The 26,824-nt window shown below is 38.6% G+C and overlaps 1 protein-coding gene across 1 annotated transcript in view; it reads right to left on the bottom strand.

Annotated features, from left to right (window-relative positions):
• The window catches only part of tnmd (tenomodulin), a 63,627-nt gene extending 37,293 nt beyond the window's left edge, over positions 1–26,334 (bottom strand). The window contains exons 1-2 of the mRNA XM_063485845.1: positions 26,266–26,334; positions 18,537–18,671 (exon numbers count right to left, since the gene is read on the bottom strand). Coding sequence (XP_063341915.1) covers positions 18,537–18,671; positions 26,266–26,313 — 183 coding nt within the window. The 5' untranslated portion in view covers positions 26,314–26,334. The remainder of the gene's footprint in view (positions 1–18,536; positions 18,672–26,265) is intronic.
• Between the last annotated feature and the right edge of the window lie 490 nt (positions 26,335–26,824).

Here is a 26,824-nt window from a genome sequence, read left to right as displayed (position 1 = left end):
AAACAAGAACATTTTTAGGCTTTTGAAGACAGAAACTATTCCAGGTTGTGAATATGAGTGAATGACGGGGATATACAGAATGAACTTCAAACTGAAACGAGTACTGATGGAGTATTTTCTCAGCTTACTCGATGCTACATTTTTCCAGTGCCACTGGGCTCAGTCACTCTTGTGCTTTTCTATTTTTATTGACAGATATTTACTGAACATTATAAATCAAAAATTTGGGATATACACAGTGAAACACATTTTTTCGTGAGGTGTAGGGAGGAAGTTAAAAGTCTGGGGAATTTGCTGGAAAAAATATCAGCTAGAAACTTGAAATGGTGGACAAAATGATGGATGTATCTAACTTTTGCTACACTGAATACATGACACACTGTATGTGGACTGCTTGTGGGGTGATGCCTGTAACCATAAACTAAAACTGCAATCAATCAAATTACCCCAGGGACTGGAAAGTACATTTTGCATATGCAAATGTAACAACAGATAAGTTTTCTATTCATTTCTTTTTCAAGGTGTGAAAAATATATTCTGTAAATAAAATTCTGCTATAAATAAACTGACATGAGAAAATTAAATATAAACTACAATCCTCAAATGAGAGATGTGGCCATTTTGCATCCTCAGCCAAAGTGTAAGATTTGATAAAAATGGAACTGTTTCTGTAGTGGTTACCATACTTTTTACATGCTTTTTCTAAAGACAAGAAAGGGAAACCATTTAGTTGTGAAAATTTGTGGTCAATGTCTCATTGACATGAGATGTAGGGACTCACTTGCTGGGTGAGACCAGCTGGTCATCTTAGCAGCCAACAGCCCGCCTCCTAAGATGTCAATATCCGTTGTTATCCCAGGGAGAGCGGTCTCATCTCAGAAAGCCCGTTGGTAATTTAACACTGACTCTGATGTCTCTGTAATGTTTGATATATGATGTAATTCCCTTTGAAAGATAAATGTTGGTCTCACAGAAGAAAAGTAATATTTGGCCATATCAGTTGTTTTGAAGGGAAGGTTAGGGTTCTTGTTTTCATTGGATAATTAATACATCAGCACTGCCTCTGTTAAATCATTTTATGTATATTCATACAAAAAGCTAAAAGTGCATACGGAAAGGAAGTAGCCAATATATAACCTTTATTTTTTGTTTTTATAACACGCATTACTATTAAATCACATAGTTTTGGATTAGAAAACAATCCTAATTGACAGGGACTATTTTGTCAAAGACTAGAGTATCCTGTGTTGATAATCACCAGAGCTGAGATAAGGCATTGGTGTTGCCAGAATGCGGTTTTTCCAGTTAATTCATTGATATTTTGTCTTTCAGTAAGTAAGTTAGTACCAGTGTTGGTTAAATGCTCCACAAATGTGCAGCAAGTATCAGCAGCACAAGTGTTGCGGTTTGATCTTATGAAGGTGCTGTGAAACTAGGTCACAAAAAACAAAAGCTGCCCTGGGAGCTGTCCACATTTTAAGGCTCGAACAAGTGCTTGTTTGTTGCAAATCTGTCCATTTTTATATTTAGTCTCTAAAATATGCTTAACATTTGCCACACTGAGCTTTCTGGAAGCCAAATCAGAGGAATGCCATCCTCCAATTAGAAAACCAAAGCATGTAGTCTGGATTTTTGTCTGGAAGCTGTATCCGTGTGCCCAGTATGTGTGTAATGAAAGGATGCAAAATTAGGGCCTGGCTCTAAATATAAACATGTGTAAGGCACTGCAACATTGCTGCATTGTAATTAGCATGGGCCTTTCTGCGGTTTTGTTATATGTGGAGGTAAATAGGGGCATGCTAGTAATTAGGTAACAGTGCCCATGCTTGCCTTCTCTTTATCGGCAGGAAGTTCTATCAATAGCACCAACAAACACCAGTGGAGGTTTAAACTTGTCCTCACTACTATGACATTTTGATGATAACCCCTCTGGTTCTGCTGAAGTTTTAGATGCTGTTGCCTAGTTGAGCTTGAACTCATAACTTAATATGTTATTTTACTCCAAACAAAAATCACCACTGGGCTTTGTGGTGTAGGTAACACTAAACTGAAAGCTAAAACTAGGTTGACGCGAGGTGTTAAGTGCTTTTGGGAATTTACCCAAGCAATTACTTTAAGCATCAATTTGATGATAAAATGTTTTACAGGTGCCAGTGCCAAAGGCCAGTTAAGCAAAATGCTAAGGTCATTAGCCTTTCAAAGGAAAAAGCTACAATGTGTCAAGATGCAGCAGCTTAATGGAGCCATCTTCCTAAAGCACATTAACACTATTAAAACAAACAGCTACTGGCAATGTATCTCACATGTCTCTTGTCTGATAGGGCATTTTCCTCATTTTAACTTGCCAGCACAGGCAGCGCGATGCCACTGTGAGATATTTCCAGCAGAGTTACTTTGGAGCTTAATCACAGACACGTGTATGAAAACCAAAAACACAAGTGATAAATGTCAGTCTCACAGGAGAAAAGAGCAAAAGCTTCTTTCTGGTCTCGCCGTTTTGCACTGATGTTCAATAATCACACAAATCCACTGCGGGAGAAGAAGAGATATGAAATACATCTCGTTCAGAGGATTCTCAACAAACCAGACCTTAGTGTAAGTAAAGGTTAATAGAAAGTGCATTTACCAAAAAGTGAGTTATGGCTTTTTGTTGCAAAAACACTCCTGAAAGTCATTAAACATGACAAACTTGTGATACTTAACGGTGTGAGGTTATTTGAGGGAAGATTTAGACAGCCCCTTGAAATAAGCTGTTTTTACACTCACAGTAAAAACGCTCAAACTTTACAAGATCATGTCCGTAATCAGTTTATATCATACTGGAAGAGAACAGCAGAGATGGTGAGTGCTGGTGTGAAAAATGTGAAATCAATTTTTGTCTTGGAATTAAAGGGTGCTATTGAGCGTTCTTGTAAAAAAAAAGAAAGAAAAAAGCTTATCGGCATGAAACATTTCCTTCTTCATAAAACTTTCTGCTGAACCATTAAAAACGGGTTTCTTCTTTTGTTTGAAATTGTGCATTGTTCCTATTTGCATAAGACTAGTATTACCTGGGCATCTTTAGCAATTATTTGTCCTCTGCGATGTAATCTTAAAGTAAAAGTCCTACTGCAAATGAATTTATCATATTGCAGCAAACACAGAGGTGATATAATTAGGGGATTGTTTTTTTTACCCACCTCTTTTGTTTTCTTTGCACCTTTCTTCTGCCTCATTTGTGCTCCATTGGGCTCAATTCGCAGTTACAAATGAAAGTTTGCAAAGCACTTTGGTGGCAAATTCAATGCTCATATCAATAAACAGCATTGCGAGCCATTCATAGAAGAGCAAGCTCAAATCTATCAGAAGAGTGAACAATGAGATGGATGACATGCATGACAGCATGTATTAAGGAATATTTTGCTGTCTTTCAGCAGACTCAACATTGATTATGTAGCAGCCTATTATTAGTAAGATACTATAGAGGTATTGCAGACGCTTTCCAGTCAGTATTTGATATATATATATATATATATATATATATATATATATATATATATATATATATATATATATATATATATATATATATCTCAAATACTGTCAGTAGGTTTGAGAAAATCACAGACTTTGCTTATCCTGTGCAAGTGACCTGCATGAAACACAGACATATGGGGTAATTTGTAAATCACACAAGATCCTCAAGTTACAATAATCCTACGTGAAAGGGCTTTAGCTGGCATACCATGACAGTCAACAGCAAATTTTAGGGCCTCCAACTGTCAATCAGTAAAAAAGTGTGAAGCCAAAGCCAATGCCAATCACACTGCCAACACCTACTGTCTAAAAATATATCTGCTTAGATGTGATACTATTGAACAACTTGATAGGTATCCTAATCATATACTGAGACGCTTTGTGCACCAGTAAATCCTGTTTGTTTACTCCGTATAGCATTATAAAACAAAGACTCAGACAAATGACTTTTTCTCTAGTAGTAAAAATCTGTAAAAAGAAAAACAAACAACGTTTACATTTTCGCAGACTGCACAACAACCAGTGTTTCTGGAAAGCAGATTTCCCTCTGCCATTAGTCTTCATGCTAAACTAATTCCTCGCAATTAGATCTATACTTATTCCACGGACAAAAGAGTGGTATTAGTTTTCTCATTAAACCTTCAAAATGTAGTAAATAAGCATACTTGCTCCAGAGAAACACCGCAAGCAGAATGAAAATCATTGTTCTCTGTTGATTTAACATAAAGGCAGCTAGGAGAAGAAATGTTTTTAGACCCATTTTTAGGCTGAACTGCCCCCCCCCAAAAAACAGGAGCACTTTAAAGAAAATGCAAAAATGTGGTTACCAAATGAAAAGTACTTCTAAGAGCACCTTTTTGTCAGGAATAATGGTGCGTAAAGATATCTGAGGGCTTGTGGAATATAGTGCATGGAGAGTATTTGAGCAGAACCTCAAGTGGAATTTTGGCAGAAGTCAAAGACTATCATACTTCTCCTGCTTTATTTTCATTGCTGAAATTTAATCCATTGCAGAGCCTGTGAATCTTGAACGGAGCCTACCCCTCGCTCCTGTCAGCCTACTCATACCTGAAAGGGATGTAATGACCCACTTTCTCTCCTTGTCCCCCAGCAACTCTGATGCTTACCACATTTGACCACCTTGCTGTGGACCACTACAGTCTGCAGCTGCTGTTAATTTACAGGAGCACTGTGCACCCCCCTTTTCAGCTCCGAAGCATATATGACTAATCACACCAGTCATTTTAAACAACTTGAGCTCTCTCTGGCAATAAATCACCATGATGCCTGCTACTGTGCCCATAATAGAGCTGCATTCAGGAGGGAAGAGAGCAGGGGGGACTTTGGGAGCTATTCAGTAGTATTGGTCAACACACTATTGTGAAACAAACTCGGGGACTGGGACGTATTGTTGTTCGATGTGTTGTTTGTTTCTATGATCTCAATAAAAATCAAGGTGAAAACAACAAAGGGTTGTATTTTCCTTGCACAATAGCTCAGGGAATATGATCTTTTCCTGGACTCTTTGATAAAAGTGCACATTTTCCTTCCTTATTTCATGTTTTTGCAGTTGCAAAGCATTACAAAATCCATAACACCCAATCTACACGCTCTAAAAACATGCCACATACATGGGGTTTTCAAAAAACACTCGAATGTTCAGTGAAATGTAACAGCAGCCCTACCCTTGTTTAGATTAAACCAAAGTTTGATGCACTTTGAAAATACCTTTAAAGCAAAACTTGAAACTAGAAGGAAGATGCTGTCTTTTTCCTCTCTCTTCGTCTTAATAACACAAAGAAAAAGTCCAAAAGGTGTACTTCTTTATCTGCAACTGCCAATGGTAGAGAGAATAGACGGATTTCACACAGCCTTTAATGACTGTGTTCAACCACCTTTGTGGGACATGACAAATGATGAAACCTTCTCCACATTCCACAAGCCAGCATGAGATAGATATGGATTCCACAGTATCAGCAACAAGGAAAAAGTAGTAAAAAACAGACAGGAAGTTAAACAACACAAAGGCCTGGGCTATGACTGCATCGTGCCATTACTCTTTTTTTCCCTGTCATTGTTCAATGTTGCATCCTCCCTTTATGCCTTTCCCTGCCAAGTAACCACTGTGCCGAGCTGAAGAACAATCTGCTGCTTGTCAGGAGCGCTGAATGAATCCTGTTGCTTATTGTTGAGGTGAACACATTATTTGAATACGACCAATCTCCTGTAATAAAAGGGCTGTTGTGGTTTATGAAATATTCATCAAAGGCATCCCCTAGAGACTCAGATGCATTCAGATGCATATCTCAGTATCTGAAACAGACCTCGGCAGACAAAAGATTGCGAGCACGGACTCAAAGCTTCTGAAATATACGGCAGACAGTCACAAGGGGAGTGACCTCTATAGTGGATACGTCTCCTTGTCGCCCTGCTGGTTTTCAGCCATTCCACCTCCTAATAAATCAACAAGCACGCACTCTGGGATCCAGCAGCTAAGTGGCATTTAAGAAACAGATTGTGAGAGCTGTAAAGCTGCACTTTGGATCATTTAGACGCAAGGCAATAATTTGGCCAGATGAACGGCATTAACGGCACCTGGAAAGTTTTTAACCCACTTAAGCCATTAAAAAAAAAGTCAAAATAGCATTCTACTAAAAGTCAATGAAGGCTAAACTTCTTGTTGTACACAAGAGCAAAATGCTTTCCATTTGCCTGGCTTCACCCAGTATTGAGGTTGTGACACATTTAAATTCACTGGCAATTTACCAGCTGATGACAATAGATAGTCGCCTTGCTATTTATCAGTAGTGCGTGTAGTGCATTTATCTGTCTGCCAACTTATGCATAAAAAGTGCATGGAAAGCAATAAGAAGTCAGTGTACATTCAGCTCCCTGCAAAAATGCAAAGAGACTCTTTCTCCTACAAACAGTAACAACACAAAGTCGGGCAGACATTTGTGGTTCAGTCACAATGATCAAATTGGTGCTGCCAACAAGAGCACGGCCATGTCTTTTCTTTAATGATCACAACACATATGATATACTCACAATCCCCCCAGCTCTACTTCATCTGCACCTTGCAACATACAGATCAAGCTAGCTATGCCTGTAACAAGGTAGACATGTTAGAACAATTCCTAACAAAGCTGCTGGGAGATACAGAGGCTCATAATTGTTCAAACATTGTTTACACCATGCTTCTGCCTTGAAGACACAATAAAAGAAGGAGTGATAGTCCTATGCAGAGACACTGGGCTATCACACTGAGACTATGGGTACTGATGAGAAGCTCTTGGTCTGTTGCCATGGCCCCTGTGTGGGTTGCATGTCAGTGCTGGTCTGCCCTTCTTTTTAATAACACTGAAAAATACTTTGAAGACCCACAGGGGGAACAAAACACATTATGCTCCCAATGGTGTGGGTCTGTGATTTTACAGCTTAACATTGTCTCATGCTATTAAAACCCCCCCACAAAACTCAGGGGCATCATCATTTGACATGTTTTTTTTTCCAGCCTTTTTTTTTTTTCAGCACAATCTTTTATCAAACCCAAATCGTGTTTAGCCACTGGTGAAACACATGCAAATTAGTCACTTTTTAGTCTTTTTTACCACTGACTGGGAGCAGAAAATAAGAGAATTTGATGTGCTTATATGGGAACAAGCAGGTGATTGTTTTTCTCTGACTGAGGTAAATGATCAGGTTCTTGTTCCGTGTCATTTGTGGTAAAAAGGCTGCTTTGGTTAAAGTATAAACATTAAAAGCCTCTCCTTGACTAACAGCCAATGTCATTTCCATTAACCACCTGTTTGTGGCCAGTTCAGATCAAGTATTGGAAGTATTGGAGACACTTATTGGCAATTTACTTAGAGACTTACTGAATAGTTTTACAATAATTAGAGCTGACAACTTACCGATTACTCTAAGAGTCGTGTACTGATGTGGATTTTGGTGTTGACCTATTGTAGGTTCATTGATAGTTTGTCGAGAATTACAGAAAGATGATAAATCCCACATGGTAAATCTGAAAATGTTTTGTTTTTTTAGAGTAAATCCATCTAATGCTTGATTAAAAGTCTGTCTGTTTAAGGCTGAAAGCAGAACTTGAATCCACTCCGTATAATATGGAAGAATGCTGTATCCTGAAGAGGATATGATATCCTATTTTCAACAACTTATCCTTCAACTTACTTGTATTTCTCATTTGTTCATGGTAGGACATGGAAGTTTAAAAAAATAGAATATGGAAAATGTTCATGGCTTCATATGAAACAAGTGCTAAATACTAGGCAATGATTGCAGTTTGGATTAAAATTAATACTGTGCTGATGAGACCTTCAGTGCCATTGGTGCTGTAATAACCACTTGTGTTCTGGACCCTGGATCGTGGCCATGGTTTGAAAGAAAATGAAGGTGCTTATTGAAATTTAGGATGAAAAAATGTCATGGTGTCAAGTTTACAGAGTTTTAAAGTTTTTTTAATTGTTCTTTTCCTTTGATTTCACAGACAGAGAGAGAATTATTAATGAATGCCAGCGACCTTTGGATTCGTCTTCAAAGCATGAGTCTAAATCACAGACAGGCCAGTCTTTCAGTTATCAATAAACATGGATTGATGATTTATTCGAGGCCATTTAAAGATACCTTTATAAATACACTCACTGGACACTTTATTAGGTATACCTTGTTACTGCTTAAGTTCTTAATGGCATAGATTCGAAAAGGTACTGGAAAATTCCTCAGAGAATTTGGTTCATATTGACGTGATAGCGTCACAATCATGATGCAAATCTTTCTTTCCACCACATCCCAAACCTGATCTATTGGATTGAAATCAGGTGACTGTGGTAGCTCAAGAAACCAGTTTGAGATGATCTGAGCTCTGTGGCACATCCTACTGCTAGCAGCTGTCAGAAGATGGGTACACTGTGGTCATGTGGTCAGGGATGGAGACGCTCAGCAAGAGTACTCAGATAGGCTGTGGTGCTTTAATGACGCTAGAAGCTGCATTTGGCTGTTCCCTTATTCACATGGGGTCACCACAGCAGGAAGCTATTGTGAATTCAGAGATGTTCTTCTGCATACCTTGGTTGTAATAAATTGTAATACTGTTTCCTTCCTATCAACTAGAAGCAGTATGGCTATTTTCCTCTAACCTCTGGCATCAGCAAGGCATTTTGGCTAGAGAACTGCAGCCCACTGATTATTTTCTCTGTTTTTCAGACCATTCTCTGTAAATCCTGGGGACAGTTGTGCAGGAAAAAACCCAGTAGATCAGCAGTTTCTGAAATACTCAGACCAGCTAGTGCTGCACCAACAACCATGCCACATTCATAATAACTTAAATCACCTTTCTTACCCGTTCTGATGCTCAATTTGAACTTCAGCAGCTCGAGTTGACCATGTGCACATGCCTAAAAGTCTTTCACAGCAGGAATGAGTTTTGATATTAATGTTTAGTGTACGACAGCATTGTTTTAATTAAACCCTGCAACATTTCACCCAGGCTATTATTTGTTCCTACCAGACAGCTAATGAGAGCCACATTATCTCAGCAAGAGACAAAAGGACACACTGCACTCTAAGAAGCCTCAGACCCCTGGTGTAACCAGTTAGAAAAGAACTGTAAGTTTGTAGTTTGTACTCGCAGAAATGTCTAAACAATCATCACACTCTTCCAATATTTAACATGAATTAGTCACCTTCTATTTCATCCACTAATGTTGCAACTGCTCATGCAGGTCGGTGGGTCAGTCCTGCTGCCGCAGGAAAAGGATCTCGACAAGCTCTATCAACATCAGCTGACAAAGTGAAGTACAATTTCTGGGCAAATGAGACACAGCAGCCTAGCAGCAGATGTCATCCATCATAGTTGTGGTGAATACATTCAGAAGCGAAAAAAAAAATCACAAATACTTCAGTGCATTAAATGCTTTGAAATATATAATGCATGTTAAATTTTAATGGCTCTTTTAAAATGACAGCATGCTGTGTGTCATACACAGATTTCGAGAGAAATTAACAGCATGAAAATACAGTGCATATAGCATGAAATGGGATTGTCCAAGGTTACTAAAGGCTGTTTTCATTTAGTTTCTAATGAACTAAAAGGGAAGAGGTTCCCAAGCCCTTGGAAGCATGGATATCAAGGCCCTAGATGTGTCAGTGTACGAGGTTTTTGATCAATCAGAAAGAAAACAGAAAGTAGTAATAAAAGTATTAAATTCGAATTTGAGAGCACAACTATATCTTTTATGCATTTTACTCATTACTTTCTGTTTTACAAATGAAAAATACATGTTAAACTTTGGCCAGACTGCCAGACTTTTTTTTTGTGTGACAAAGACAGTACACTGACGAAGGGCTGACAGAGGTTTTGAGAGAAAGATAGGCTTCTTCATCCTCTGGATTTGACTGACATGTTTGCTTAATGAGCTTCACCAGTTTTTCTTCCTTCACTGTCAAAGATCTGCTCATCTCGTACTTTACATGTCATTCTGGTTTGTGAATAAATCATGCCCATTCAAATCTTTAAATCCTCGCTAGCATGAGAACACTTTTGTTTCTACATCATTTCAAATTAAACATAACTCACAGAGCTTTTTAAACCAGATACTTTTGACTTGTCATTGTGGGGAAAGTACGGGTGTCACTGATTGCATTAATGATGGCTATTATTAAAACAACCACTGAAGTGCGTTGCAGCCACTGTTCCAGGCAATTATCTAAAGATAGTACCCTTGATTAAAATTTTATCAAGGTGTTATTTTCAGAAATGAATATTGGAACTTTGCACTCGGTTCAAATTAAAATGAATACACTTCATTACTACTTAATTAATTAATAGTTAGGAAAAAAAAACACAGCAAGCAGGTGGTGCAGTGTTGCCTCAAAAGAAGAGGGTTCCTGGTTCAAACCTGCCTGGGGCCTTTCTGTGTGGAGTTTGCAAACTGCGTTCTCTCCATGTGTGCCGGCTTCCCCCGACAGTCCAAAGACATGCATGTTAACGCATGAGTTGAAATTGTGATGCGTGGGTCATATCATCAGTCCTGTGATGGACTGATGACATGACCCACCTCCTACTGTATGAAAGCTGTGATAGGTTTCATCACTACTGGGACCCTGAATCGGAAAATAGCCTCATGTTACAAAATAAAACGTATGAAAACGTCTAGTTATTCACAAAAGGACTTATGTCTTTATTTTAATTAATAAATATACTTACAAGTGTCTTCAGAAGTATCAATTATAATTAATTAACCAGTAATGGGGACAAACCTATGACACTGGGTGTTTCTACAGCAATAGTGAGCTACATAAATACAGTAAGTAGCTGCGTCTCATAATAAAAGTAGGTAAATAAAACTTCACTAATGCTACTAACACCACTACTGATAATAATGAATAACCTTTATTAAATGTGTAGAGCTATTATAAAGTTAGAAAGTGCTTCATAAAGTAAGAATATGAACTGAAGTTGTCACTGAAGCAGGCGACTGTACTGTCGACAATTCACAAACAAATCTCGTGGTCTGAAATGTGACCTCATATTTTCAGACTAATGGCAATGTTAACAGTAAATATATTGTAGGTCCACTTAAAAATAGTATAAGTATAAAAAAAAGTATGCGTAGATAGTAAAACCACTTTGCTACAGTAATAAGAAAAAATGTAAATTGTTAGTTCACCCAACTATGTTATGAATATGTCTATCAGATATCTGTCTATCTATTCTGCAGGCATAGTCTTTCAAAGCTAAATTGTGCAAGCACGCACACACACACACACACACACACACACACACACACACACACACACACACACACATAACATAGAGTCTGTCTAGGAAAGAGAGAAAAATGACAGCCATAGTTATCAGAGTGTGAAAAAAAGAAAAAAAAAGATAAAAGACAAAAAATGTAAGCAACTGAGTAATTTCACTGTGTTATTGCTATATATACATTATTTACTGTAAATAGTGCATAGTGCTAACTACTGTTTACCAGTGCAAACACACTATGCCTCCACAGAAGGTCCTGGGTTTAAATCTGAAGGCCAGCAGGGCCTTTCTGTGTGGAGTTTGCGTGTTGTCCCTGTGCCTGCGTGGGTTCTCTGTGGGTACTCCTCTCACAATAAATAGCACGTTAGGGTAATTGGTGCTTCTGAATTGTTGTAGGTCTGAATGTGAGTGTAAATAGCTGTCCATAGCTATGTGTTGGCTCTGTGACAAACTTGTGATTGATTTTCTTTTTTTTTGAGTCTGGTGACAGCATCTTTCAAGTTGTTAATCCAAATCCCCCACTTATAGATACATATTAGCTAAATTAAACCAGTATCCTGAACCTGGTGTTAAGAATGTTAATGGTAAAGTGCAAATGCATGTGATCTAGTACCTCATACTGCATGCAAAACATGCTAAAAATGTTCTCTCATGCAAATAACGAACTGGGAAAGTGTTATACTAGTTTAAAATTTTACTGCTTTCCACTGAAGTGTCTTGCCTTAGCTACTGCATTATCACATCATAAAAGCGATCCATTCTTCAGCTGTGATTTGTAATGGTTTTGGAAGGCACAGACAAATGATGTTCCTCATAGTATCTGATCACAAAATTTTTTGGATGTGTTGTTCTAGATGGCATTGACAAATGAAGTAATTTTTGTTGTTTAATTTGGACTGCTTGCTGCTAACATGCTCTACATATATATATCCTTATAATATATATAAGTTTATGTATCTCTCTCTCTCTCTCTCTGAAGGACTCAAACTGTCAGATATGCAACTAAAGCTGTAACAACAGGTTAGCCCATAAGACCGCTGGTAAAATGGCATATTAGTTTCTGATATTGAGACTTATGGCTACATAAATTCTGGCATAAATATCTGATTATAATGAGCTTCATTACATTCAGGCAGCTCCAAAAGCTGAGCTGCCTGGTTTACTTTACTCATTTTCTGTGTCAACACTTGAAGTGTCACAGGATGAAAGGTCCTAATTTAAAAAATGTGTTCTGCTGATTTTACACATTTTTTTTCCACCAATGAAGGAAAATGAAATAAAAATGAAAAGCAAGCCTGATGGATTTAGATGTGCATGTAATTAAAATTAGCAACTTTTAATGTTTCCACAAGTTCTTATTTTCCTCACACTTTAAGAAGGTCTAATCAATTAATGTTATTTTAATGTTATTTAACATAAAGACATGCACCAGGCAGGGACCTAAAGGGATCATTTACATGCTGCTTCTCTCCTCACATATTGAGCATGGTGACTAATGGGGAAAACTTACAAAAGTCAATGCAACTTTTTTAATTACTGACAGAAATACAGCGGAGCAGGTTGACATTTTTGAGATTAACTCATTTCTAAAATTATGATTCATCAGAGTATGTAATGACATAACGGCAACATCTCTATCTGCAGTCTCAAATATATCGCGAAAGGAAAGATGAACAGTGTGTTTCCAGTCTGCGGTTTCTGCTTTAGCATTGTGGCTGTGAATGCATGTTGAGGCTAGAAGAGATGCAGACTTACTGGGAGAGTGAAAGTGGATGTGAAAGCTCAATCACATTCTAAATTGTACAACAGAGCAGAGAGTCTACTTGGCAGTCACACTAGTGAGACAGGGAGGAAGGGGAAACAGAGTGTGGAAAAAGAAGGCGTGCATTTATGTCTGTTAACTCACCACGGCGCGCATGCAAAATGCTGCACATGAGCTGCTGATGGATTGGCAAAATAAAGCGCTGACAATTAAGATGCTGATCTTTCCTACACAAATATTATTCAAGCGTCTAAAAATGAAATCACAAACACACTAAAATGCTCCCTGGCACAATGAATAACTCCCGGTGGGCTTTGCAGTGCTGTCACGCTCTCTGTTGCAGTCACCATCCCAGAAGAAAGGAATGTGTAACAACTGCCATGAAGCCTTCCTACCTCAGGCACTCCACTGGAAACAATTTAAAACAACTCTCTTTTGTTTTTCCTGGTCTGCCACCCTTCCCACCCTCCGCCTCTTCCCCAAGTAGAAGGCATAATGCATCATCTTAGGAGGGAGCCCACTGCGGCCTAATTTAACAGCCAGGGAGAAACACCAGTGGACACTGGCCTGCTAATGAATGAATGAGCCTGACATGTAAAATCAGAAAAGATTACTGACTGAGAAGCAGCCCTCCCAAAAGGTCCTGCCAAACCAGCTGTTTAGATAAGCCCTGTTGCTTCCTCTGAATAATAATTCCTTCACATCAGACTGAGTAAACAAACTCCTTACACTCCTGAGGAGAAGTTTGCATCGTCTTCTTTTATTCATTGAGAAAAAAATAAGAAAAAAAGCAGCAGCGAGACAGAAAGACAAAAACATATCATGATCAAATCTTGCGTGTCTTCCCCTGCTGCATGTTGACAGCTGGACACTGTGGGGTCTGCTGGGTGTATACAGCCTACGAACGATAAATAAACAAAGGGGGTGGGGGGGGTTGGGGGCCAGCCTTGAAAAGCCATACACCTGTGACCAGTGGAAAAGCACCAGGCACAGCAGTGTTCATTAAAGAAGCCGGTCCTGACAGTGAGGCCTTTAAGAGGCCATCAGGAGCGACAACTCAGCAGCTACCTTGGGACCAGAGAGGGAAAGGAATCAAGGTGAGCAATGCAATTTCAGCTTGAATAATGGACCACTTTCCTCTGGTTTGACATTCATGTATTTCTCAGGCAGTTTTGCCATACAGACCAATAGCACCTGTGAGCCATTCAAGGTTCCCCAGGAAAAACTGGTTTACAATGTCTACAGCCTCACAATTACTCTGGGTCTGCTGCTGGCTGCAAATAATCTTCCTGAAAGTGGTTCATGAATTAAAAATAGTACCAAATATATCACTTTTAATGACATGAAAATGTGGATTTTGTATACTATGTGCCACAGACTTTATGCACAGCATACATCACTGTCTAGATTTAATCCTTTTTTTGTCAGAGGAACTGTTTATAAAAATAATTTAATTAAGGCAAATTATTCTCACTTTTCTGTTGGATTCACCGCCAGATTTCATTTTCACAGAGTTGCTGATGTAAACTGGTAATAACAGAGGATTAATTTACAAGGAGGCAAAATCCCCCAGTGAGACTTGTGGCCCAGAACAATAATGAGCACATAGTAAACAGAACTTTGCCGTAAGCCAAAAGAGAATGCAGAGGCACCTAATCTACACACCGAAACACACAATGCACGCTGACACGCAAACAATCGCATGTAGACAAGCGCAACCACGCCCTCTCGCTCTCTCTCTCCCTCTCTATCGCAAACACAAGCTCACACAGGCAGAGAAAATGATAGCAGGGTATCTTCCCCAGGCCTCTGTAATAACATATGTTTGCAGGTAATTAAAAGAAGCTCTCCAGTGGTTATCATGTCATACTGAAAAACAATGCACAGAGCAAATTACCTTTATGCGGTTATTTATACCACATAAAGGTCACAATCCTTTGGTGAACTGTGAAAACATAAGCGTTCATGGCTGAAGTTGTGCTGTGGTTTTGACTTCTAATTGCGATGCTAAGGTCAGCCATCTATGTAATATGCGGTGTGTAATAAGTATGCGTGTTTTATTAGCTTTTTGGATTTGTTTTTTTTTAATAAAGGTACATAGTTTGCACTACCGACTGAGCACATACAGTGAGGGAGTTACATTGCTAAAATACTGGGTAATGAGGGAGTTACGTTACCCAGTATTATAGCAATAAGATCTGAGCACGCATTCAGCTTCCTTTGGTGGTTAAATGCAAAGCTGTTGCTGTGACCAGCAAAGAGTAGCGTATCCACTGTAGGTTATTAAAAAGTAAAAACATGTTTTTAAACATGTGCTTTTCATTTGAGTATAATTTTAACTGTCGACAAGACGCTATTCGAGCATCTACTTTGCACCTCTCATATTCAGGATCTGTTAAAACAGCTGGAGGAAACAGTAAGAACAGGTTTCAAACTGTGAAGAGACCAGATCAGGAATTTTCTCAACCAACTCGTTTTCTGCTTGTGAATCTTTTTCTTTACACTTTTAAAGTGTTATCTTTTTTTAATGAGTTCCTCATAAATGTGTTTTGTACTCACTTTAAAACGGAGTAATTATTAAACTTCTGTTTTCTGGTGACACTGTGCAATCAGACTTTTTATTTAATTTTTTCCCCCCCATACTGGGTAATTACATTAATTGAATATTTGACACAACAGCTGATGATAACTTAACACACTATGAACCTATTAGGACAAATTTGTGGTCAAACAGTTGCATATGCTTGTCTTTTTGTTGATGTGTAAGTCATTTACTTTCGCTTTAGCTGTTTTGCACCTGAAATACATATCTGGCTCTAGTTTCCTAAAAAATAATTTAATCTGGCTTTATTTATCTTTTGATATTTGGCCCATAGTGAAAAATAAGACGTGTCACTTACTAATATTTACGGGAAAAAATTATCTAATATTTCGTATATTGGTATCTTTTTTGGCAGATAAAGAACTCCGATTGGGATCTTTGCCAAAACATTTTAAGACATTCCTAATGAAAACACTGATTAGTGGAAAATGAGCCTGTAAGAAGGAATGTTATATCTCTGTGGAGGATTTTGGGATTTGATTCACCTACTATTGACAGTCGAGGCCGCCAAATCAAATACAGATGTTTTTGCTATGCTCTAAAGTGTTATTTATTCATACTATTCAAATAGTTTTGGTGTGTGTTGTCAAAGTTTGGTGCTATGGGCTGCTGTCTCCAGCAGACATCCTGATAGCCCATAGCAGTTGTGAGCAGTTGCGAACCAGAACGAATCAAAAGAAGGATGCAGGTAGCTTACATTACAGCACAGCTGAGAGGGACACCATCACTGTTTACAACCTGTCTTCCTGTCTTGAATGTCAGCCTCTTATTGTGGGTAGATGCATTCTTCTGCCTAGTGCAGGTGTAGTACAGACGATACAGAAGTAAATAGACCCTACATGATAATGCTCACCTGAGTGTTGAGTTTAAACAAGATTCAAATGCATGTTCTAGTTACTTGAGCACCGAAAGGCAAGTGCCATTCAGCATTCCTGAGGTGTGTGATATCACTACATTTAATATTTCCAAAAATGTGGAACTCACAACAAAATAATCAAGGTGTATAAAAACAAAATTGGGCCTGAGGTAAAACACGAATATTTGATATGAGGTGAATTTTGTGCATGTGCAGACTCTGTAGCCAATCTTGATTTGAACTCATTTGCATGCAGCTGGGGAACCAGAGTTACATGTACAAGCATGTGCAGCATTTGTCTATATCAAAACCTATGTATTTCAAATGGGCACTCTCATATAAACCTTATGCTTAAGCTGAATTTGAGCTATCCCCAGAATGCTGATCTTATTGTGCCCCATATAAAACAACCTCCCCACCCTCCCACACACAACTATTTCCTAAAATAGATTAGGATCCCTCCCCTCGGCTTCTAATGCTGTGCTCTGCTGCCCAGGGTCTATACACATAGCTGCCAGACGCTGCTCAGGATTAGCTAGTGAGTCAAAAAGCATCCTGCTGCATATGATCTCACACCCTTTCACGAACCGAGGCATTGGCTGCTACGAGGATGCAGGAGAATTAATCAATCCATCCATCAATCCACTGTTTCAATCAATTTCTTTATTTCCAGTGCAGTGTTTGTAGTTTTGTTTTTATGAACACATAACTGAGTTGTACTGCGACTGAGGGAGCTTCCTTCCTATCTGACAGACAGGTGACTCTCTTTTGAAGTAACTGTGTCTCACTCCCTGATGTGGAGGCCAGACAATGAGCCTCCCCCCAGACCCTATTAAAGCAAAACCCAGGGTCCGCAGGTTTGATATTCATCGCCTGGGCAACCTCTACCATCAACACATTTTGTGCCACGTGAGAATGATCACAGCTTATTAAAGTGGAAATAATGACTGCTCTACCTCCGGCATGAAATATTTAACAAGGACAAAGGAGATGGCTCAAAGGTGATTCATATCTATGTTGAAAGGAGAGAACGTGGACAACACCGTCTTTACAGGAAGTGCAGCTGAACCTTGCTTAACCTGAGCTTAGAAGGGACTGTCTGCAATTGAAATTTGTACTTCAATGGAAGCAGACATAGAAGAACAGTGGCAGAGGATGTTGTGAATTAATGTTTATTAGCTATCAACAAAGATGTTGGTATAACAGCAGCAGACTATACATCCCTCTCTTCATTTCATGCCATTTAGAGTTCACACAAAGCAGCCTTATGATTTCAGGTTTGAAATATGTACTAATTTTTAACCATCATTTCATTTAAATCATTCTCTCTTGTTACCAGCTGAGCTCAGAATGTATAGAGCATCCAATTTCTAGATGTGAAATTATTGATGTACTGTACTTTTCCTTCTAGCCCGAGTAAATTAGCTTTTTTGGCCCCTTGGGAAAATCAGGGGAAAAGAGGAGAGTAAAAATATTCTCCATCAAGCGTGATTGAATTGGATTTTACAAGATGAATTGCCAGGACAAGAGTTTATCCCAATTACATTGCCAAGAGGCTTCAGTCCTGCTGCAGCCACTCTGGTCAACAGCAATTAGGGTCAGCTTTGAGTTATCACGGTTTGTCATTGTGAGACCATATTTACAGTGTGAGCAGAAAGCAGATAAATGCAACAGGGCAACATTTACAATAGTAAAAAGTGGTTTGTGGTTTGGGCCAAGAATTCATAAAATTACAGATCTGACAGCCAAAATACGAGCAGAGCAAAACACAGCTGTCTTTTCCATAGCCCACACATCTTTTAATCTACTGGAATACAATACATACTGCAGAGACTGCCTCGAGCTCTTTTGTGTGGCCATCCATTTTCCTTTCTCACATAGTTTTTTTTTTCTTTGATGTAACCTGATGTGGAAACTCAGGGCGGCTTTCATCTGTCTCTCATGAAGAATCCACTTACCACAGATGGTGGCAATAAGGCTAATGACTGGCATATATCACGGAGATGATATTTAGTCTTACCTTCCCCAGGCTGGGGCCCCACAGATATCTCAGGCTGAAAACACAGAGAGCCAAAACCAGGAAGACCAGAGCGAGAATCAGAGCAATTCGCTGGTAGGTTTGGTACTTCGCCTTCTTCTCTTTTCCAGCCTCAACCTGCAAAACACCAACTTAAGATTATTAATGTGGTGCATTTATAAATGCCCCAAATATTAGCAATATTAGTTATCTGCTGATGGTAACTGAACAATAACAAAACAATTTGTCATCTTGGTATAAAGACAAAGGCCTAGGTATTGGTCTAAGCTCAAAGTAAATTGCATGGAGCACACAGACCTGTCTGCAAACACACACCACCATTCCTCAGCAAAATGTAGTGAAACTGTGGGTGGGCCTTCAGCCTAAAAGTTGTGTCTACTGAAACATGTTGGCTGCAGCGGTGAAGCCCATCATCTTGGTTGAAGACAAGCATTCTCCACTTCTGGTTTGAGTCACACGCTTTCAAGTTTCACTACAGACTTGAGAGTAAATGGTGAGTGTTTGCAGACATTTCAGTGTCTTCCATGCAAACCTGTTTGGGATGGAGTTCACAGGGTGACAGCAACCTTGAGCAACACATATTTTTCCCTAGCAACCAGAGGTTGCCAGGGGTTTTGACCAGTCTCTTTGCCTGTGTAACTGAGGCTGCAAAGGTGCTGGTATGACTCAGGAAAGTTTCCACTTTTCAGTAGATGCTAAGCTAATGCTAACGATCTAACTGTGCAGTTGTTTTTTCCTGTTCCTATTTCAAAATTTTAACAATTTTATTATTTTGTCTTGGATCTAAAAACCAGAACAGAGAACGGGATTGTGAGGTATGGGGAGATTCTAGGGCACAGAAACTATGGTAAAAACTGAGCAGTATGAGCATACATATATTGCATATTTTTGTATTGCCTGTATTATGCAACAAAAAACAACCAAATGAATGTGAGTGTTGAATACTTATTTTGTTATCAAATGCCATAAATGCTCTTGCAAACAACATGGAGAAAGTTTTGCAAGTAAGAGAGTAACATGGAGGTTTTACATAACGTGGGCAGCAGCTGTAATAAGATCAAACATCAACTTCAGCAACATTTCCTGACAGATTGTTTTTTCTGGGTCTTTGTTTAGCTACATAAATACTTTTTTTTTTTTTTTTTAAAGCAAACCAGCCGATGAAATGCACCTTGGCGTAACAGAAATCAAAGTGACACAGACTGAGCGATTTAACTGGAGGACAAATACATAGCAAGCTCTCCCAGGGAACAACACTGCACCCGCTATGCCACCAGACATCGCTGGCCAGAGATCAAAGATGGATGAAGCCGTGCCACCCGATGTAGCTGTACAGAGGTCACAGGCAGATGAATCTTTGCAGAAGTCACAGTTGGGTGTTATACCAAAGGGCAACACCAGTGAACAGCAGGAATACAGTTTATATAGCCACAGGTGGGCTGAAATTAATCACTTGTTAGAGAGAAGTATACTGAAGGAAAAGTTCAACCAGAAGCTGATGAAGAGTATTTCTTGACAGCTGACAAGATCAAGTTTACACTTCTCTGCCTACCACAGATGGCCCAAAAAATATACCTCTATAGATGCTCTTCTGTACACCTTATGCTGGATTATGCTTGAAACAAAGAGTGTGTCCAGCACTTTCAGAGATGCTACAGCTGTGAAACTCTGGTGCAGTTGCTTCACAGACATTACTTGGAAGGTAGCACGTCACATCATTTTGTGGATGCTGTTGGCAATCATGTAGTAGTTATTGTGGACTGTCTTGAAATTTACATTTAGAAAGCATCAGATCTGAAAGCTAGAGCAGAGATTTTTTTCCACTACAAGCACACATACATCCTAATGTTTCTTATTGGCATTACACTACAAGGAGACATCACAACTTAACGCTGTGGAAGTCATATCACTGGTAAGCATGTGACTAAGAACAGTGGCCTTCTTCATAAACTATTACCTGGAGATTTTATTGGCAGATTATGGATTTGACATGAGCGAGAGCGTAGAAATAATGTGCGCAGAAGTAACAAAAGAGGGTGACTCGATGCATATGCAGGAAATACAAGTGTGGCCATACAAGTCAGTATGGTATTCTTTGATTTTGCTTGAAGGGATTATCTTTGTGCTGTGCAGCAGCTAATATATATTCCAGTGTTGTTATGAAACCATAACATAAAATATGAATGAATGTGACCTGCATATGCTGCATTAACAGCATTATGCAACATATGTTTTCTATATTAAAGGAATTGAAAATATATTCATGGAGCTATTATTGTCTTATGAAATATAGAAAATGCAAATATGTGACTGGTTTATGGCAACAATGTAGTACAAGTTTGGGATCCCATTAGCAGGTTTGCTGACTTACTTCACTAAGAGCAAAGACATATTTTTCAGCGCTGTCATGGCCAAGTTTTGTGTTTCTGTCTGCCAATCATTTGTATGAACAAAGGTAATAAATGGTTAAATCATCATTAAATTATAACTGGCTGTTATTTGACAAATTCTAAGAAATTCTATCCCTTAGAAACCGTCAGACACATTGCTACAATTTCCATGATGAAGAAAAAGACACCCCCCCCCCAGAAAAAAGCAGGCGGTCCAATATGGGGTAACCCGTTTTTCTCCTTGAGAGTTTTAAGGGAAGTGTGGTGATTTTTCAGCTGAGAGGAGTTTGTTGGTGAGTTTCGCTTTTGTTAAAAGAATGAAGATATTGTTAAAAAACAAAGTTCCTCTATGTATGGACATGAATGCAACCAAAAGCTGTAAAAGCGTCACTCATTTGAAGAACTGAGGCTACATATAGTACCTTCATATAAAGAATATTTTTATAGTTGTTGATATAGTACATATACAACAGGTTTAATTAAAGTTGCAAAGCAACCTTCAATTTCTGACAGTTGAGATCTCTGAGACATGTAAACGAGTAACGTAACAAAAGAAAAACATAAAAAATGAATACATCTTCTATGCAGTATGTAAAAATAAAAACCTAACTGAAAACATATTACATGGAAAGGTTAATAATGCCACTTCAATTAAAATAAAAGAAGTGGCAAATAATTTAAAAAAAGGTAAAAAGAAGTATAAAAGACACAAACTATTAAAAAAGTTCATCAGTCTGAATGTGGCATAGAACCATTTGTTGAGGAGGCATAACTGGGTCCTATGAACAGGTGATGGAACCTCTCAATTGCACACTTTGCAAGGCAGTTGTAACTTGGTTAAAGGCTTAGCCTGTGGTGTTGTGGAGACTGTAGAAAAACCTTGGTGAAAAATGCTTTTCCTTCTGACAGAGCTGCTGTCCAAAAGTCCACATCTGGTAAGACACAAACCACAACACATTCAGTCGGCATCCAAACTACAAAGTAACAACAGTTTGACCAAGTTTGTGTTTGGGCACAGCTGTAGTACTTCTGCATCCAGTTTAAGTTGCTGTTATCTGCATGGGCCTGCAGAATGGAGTTGTTACAGCACTAAATAAAACAGACAGCCTTTCTCAAACAATGCCTGAAATACCATGAATTTCTTTGAATGAAGCTTTTAGTCTAACATAGATCTGTCTTTCTATGTAATGGTAATGTGACGGCAATTGCTGTTTTAACAGGGGCCCACACCTCCCTCACAGTTAACAATAGCAGTTCTGGAAACAGTGGTGGACAAATGTCATGGGTATTTCAAGATGCTATTATTCCAGCTCTTGATTTCCACCAAACAGGGATGAATACCTATCTCTGAGCTTTCACCACACCTGCCTCTGTCTCTGTTACTGTGTAAGAGGCTCTCACAGTCACAAAGGTGCAGTAGGGACATTGGCAATACACACAGCTTAAATGAAAAACAGCCTGGTTGTGAGTGAGCAAAATCTGAAGTACGGTGACAGGTCAGAAAGTGTGGGCTTGTGCCCACACGGACTTGTGCGGCCAGCACATATCCCTGACATTCAATTCTCTACACTGATGCACTTACCATGTGCCTTTTTTTTTTTTTTTTTTAGCTGTACCTGAGGACGAGTCTGACTTGTAGTCCACCTCAGTGTAGACCTTGTCCACATCAGTGGACATCATCCAGTAGGCTGGAAGGTCAGTGACTGTTTTGGTCTCCTGGATCCAGCTTTTAAACAAAAGAGCCCCGACATGTGACCGGCCAAGCATGTACAGCACTACACTTGGCCACTCAAACCGGTTTGAGCAGAGGTTCACTGAAGCATTGATAATACAAAGCGTAAGCCACAAATAATATAAATAATACAAAAAAAGAATAATAATGAAAAAGGCTGAAAATAACCTCCTCTTTTACTTGATATTAATACAGACACTAGTCAAAAAACAGTATACAAAACAATAACATGTCTTTGCTGGAGAACACACTGACTGAAACAACCAAAATGTGCCCTAACTGAAAGACAGTCTCTAATGATCGGGGGTTAAAAAGGGAATGCCGTTCCTGCACCTTCAGTTAATCCGTAATTGAATCTGACAGACAGATTGTATACATAGTACAGCTGAGTAAGTTAATTTTTTGTCTGCTGCTCAGTTACTAACTTATGACTTGCTCATTAATAAACTAATGCCATTCAATGGTGACTCACCCACTTTCAGGAAATCCTTTTTTCTTCTTATCCCTGCCATGCCTTCATGGTGCAGATGTCAATAAAGTTGTGGCTACTGTGCTTCAGCATCGAGCTAGATGCTAAATCTCAAACAGTTCAAGTAATATCAGCTTGTAAGAAAAAAAGTTAATATGTAATAACTTCACTCTCAGAGGCAGGGAACATGTAAGAAAGAGATGACAGGAGAGCAAGATGAGTGTTTTTTTAACGATTAGCTAGTTTATTTCATGAACTGGACACTTACATTTGCATAATTTTCTAGCTCATGCTAGATTTGTTTAATTAGTTAATAACAATTCATGTATCAGCTTATTATTCAACTTATAGCTTGCTGAATTAATTTGCCTAAATCCAGGAAGAGCAGGAAACCTCAGAGCAGCAGTACAGGTCAGCCTGTCTGTACAGAACACAAATCTACTGGAGCTCACAGCACAAATTACAATGTGAATGATTTCTAAGTGATTCTTTCTCCCATGCTGCACCACTACACACAATCTTAGGGTTTCCCCCCCGCCTCCCAAATTGCTCTTTAACCCCTTGTAATGACTAAATGTGATAGAGTGTTTGCTTTAGTGTACAGATCAAAGAGATGTCTATGTGGTTAGTGTGGATTACCTACTATGCTTTTTTAGTCACTGACTGAAAATCTGCAGCTACTTATCCCAACAGTTAGTAAATTGAAGGTGGGCCTCGAGAGATTTGTAATTTATGCAGTGCTCAGGAAACAAGCACAGGTGGAAAACACATCTAAAAATTTTAGTTGCAGCAGCTTGTTGAGGTCACCAGATCACTCTTTGTATTTTGTAAAGGTTGGCCTTGCTCATTTTCAGTTAGTTTAACCTGCTATTATAGGTGTACATAACATAAGCTGAAGCTCTGCAATTGGATATTTCTTGCAAAAGGCCGTTTGGGACTCGAGTTGATTTCTCCTTCTAATATTTTTATGTACACGGTTTGCACATTAAACTTTTTTTTGTTTAAGAACTAGCTATTTTCTGAAGCAGTTTGTCTGCTATAATGCCTGAAATTGCTACTTCCACTATCATTTCTTTGTCTCAGTTTCCTATTTATCAGTACAGCATTTAACCCAAACAGCTGCCATTTCATCTGGCTATTCCGAAAAATGTATCCACCACTCAGGATCCTAATGACAAAAAAATATAGCCATCCCTGTGCCAGGCGCAGGGAAGAACAGATTGCTACACATGTCACAGAAAGGTTACAATTATTAAACTTTTCTTCAAATTAAAACTCTGCCTGCAGTAGTCAATTCCCCAAGCTTAAGGCCACAAATTAATAAAGACAGGCTTTTGTTCCACCAGAGCTCAGGCAGGGAGAAAATGAAAGCTACTCATTCACACTGGAGCCCTTTTGAAGGTCTCAGAGGACAACAGAAAAGCAGATATGTCCAAAAAAAGAGGGAAAAAAAAGAACCAACTTCAGTTAGCAAAATTAATCCTGCTTATCTTGTCTTTTAAATGATGATAAAGCAGCTTTCTTTTTCTATTGTGGCTGTGGTTGTTATAGCATTTAACCCTGGCAGATTAGGTAGCATTTTAACATACAGGGGTTCTGTGTAATATGCAATAATTATTTAAAAATAACAGTGGTATGGCTTTTTTTAACCTTTGACTGGTATGCTGATAAAAGATTAGCCACAATTCTTCCAAATAATGCATTTGTTCTGGTCTTATTTCCTTATTTTAAATTGCAGGATACATGTGGCATGACTAACAGGAAGACGAATTGAATTTCTGGTAGCTAAATGCATTAGCAGCTTAACTTTAGGACAGACACAGAAATCATTATTCAAGATAACTCCTTATAAACCTGAATTATACTTTTGCTATTATTGAATAGCCACTGTTTTTCATTTGACATATTAGGAACAGTAGCCACAAAAATGTGAGGTGCAAGTGTTGTACATTCCTTGGGCATGATGAAAAACAGAGGGCTACTATCAGGGAGCCAGAAATTCCTTGCACTATAAATTTCTCAGAAAGAAAGAAAAAAAAAAACGGTGGCTGAAATCTTCTGCTCTCCTGTGGCAGGTTGCATAAGCAGTGGAAACTTAACAAGAGGACAAACCTCTCTCTGCCTGTGCTTTGAATATCGAATACTCAGAGGAAGAATGTAGGATTGAAAGACAGACAGACAGACAGAAATAAAGGCACGGATGGAGACAGAGTAAGCAGTCTGAGTGCACAGCACCCGCCAACTAGTGTTTAAAGGTTTAGGAGTTCAGAATCAGCCAGGCAATTCCTCTTGAGCTTTGTGAGGAAGAGTGCCTGGAGCCCCCTGCTGTTATCATGCAAAGAGTGAGCACTTTCATGCGAAAAAACCCCCCCACAACAACAACAACAAAAAAGGTAGCCCACGTAAGCAACGCCACAGGTGATTCTTTTTAATCATAACTATTCACTTACCGTGTATTCATCATGAATATCTGCAGAACAAAATGTCATCATTTCTTTGATGCACGGTAAAAGAGTTTACTTTTGTCATACATATAGAAAAAAATATAATATTACTCCACTATGAATGTATTTACCCTTGTGCTCATTTTTTGTTGCAAGTTCTCTCCAACAAATTAAGTGTGTGAGAAAAAAGTAGCAGAAAAAAGATCTCAGAGCTGAAACTCCTGCCAGTCTTGGTCCTTTATAATAAAGTCTGAAATAAAGACATTTCTTGGTGTATATTTGTATGCTCCTTTCATTTGAGAGGCAAGGATATTATAGATATAAAGCAAATAAAATGGTCCAGATGAGACTACATATGAGAGTGGAAATAAAAGAAGAAAGCCAAGGTGAAAAGCCAATCCAAAAAGATTTAGATGAAAAATTTAATATTCAGGGCAAAACTCTCATCACTCAGCAAGAGATCAAGCCACACTTCTTGAATAAAAAAAAAGAAAAAGAAAAAAGGAAACTTAAATCTGAATTACTGAATGATTACATTTCTTTTTTAAGTCACTAATAAAACTTTTCTTTTGACCCTAGAGAGCTCAAATTCTACATGGGTTAAAAAAAACTCAATAATTATTAAACATAGTCAATTAATTGCTATAAATCAATAACAAGAAGAAATCTGACTCACATCTTTCCACAGAAGCTGTTGACTGCTGGATTGACTGCTACCCTCCATGATGCAAAGCCACAGGATGAATCTTTCCGATCCTCTTAGCTGGGGAAAACACTAAGGCTCTGTAAGGCAAAGAGTCTCAGCTTCATTCCATTGCTATAATTTGGGAGGGTGCTGAAGGGGAGGGAAGTTTCAGATGGAGTGGAATTACTGAAACATTTGTGATACCCATTAAAAGCAAGGCAGATGTCTCTCCTCCCTGCCTTTTCCATTTCAAAGGTGAAGAACCACAAAAGATTTCAAGCTGAAACACAAACCCTCTGTTAAATAAATTACATACTACACTGGGATAAAAAATACTGTGATGTTTCACTCAAATCATTCCTAGTTGGAGGACATAGAGTTTGTAGGTGATAAATGTATGTGTGTAGGTACACTATGTTGGTACAATTTGTATTTTTTTCTGTATTATTGTCTGAAGGATCAAACAGAGTTCAAGTACCTTCTCTCTGCTTTTTTCTCGTCATGGGTCTGAAACAAAAAACAGGTTTAGCAAACAAGAGCTGAGCTGACT

The sequence above is a fragment of the Pelmatolapia mariae genome, linkage group LG2 (genome assembly GCF_036321145.2).
Source record: "Pelmatolapia mariae isolate MD_Pm_ZW linkage group LG2, Pm_UMD_F_2, whole genome shotgun sequence".
NCBI lineage: Eukaryota > Metazoa > Chordata > Actinopteri > Cichliformes > Cichlidae > Pelmatolapia > Pelmatolapia mariae.
Note: the sequence above shows the minus strand (reverse complement) of the source record. Positions and strands in the feature narration are given on the sequence as shown.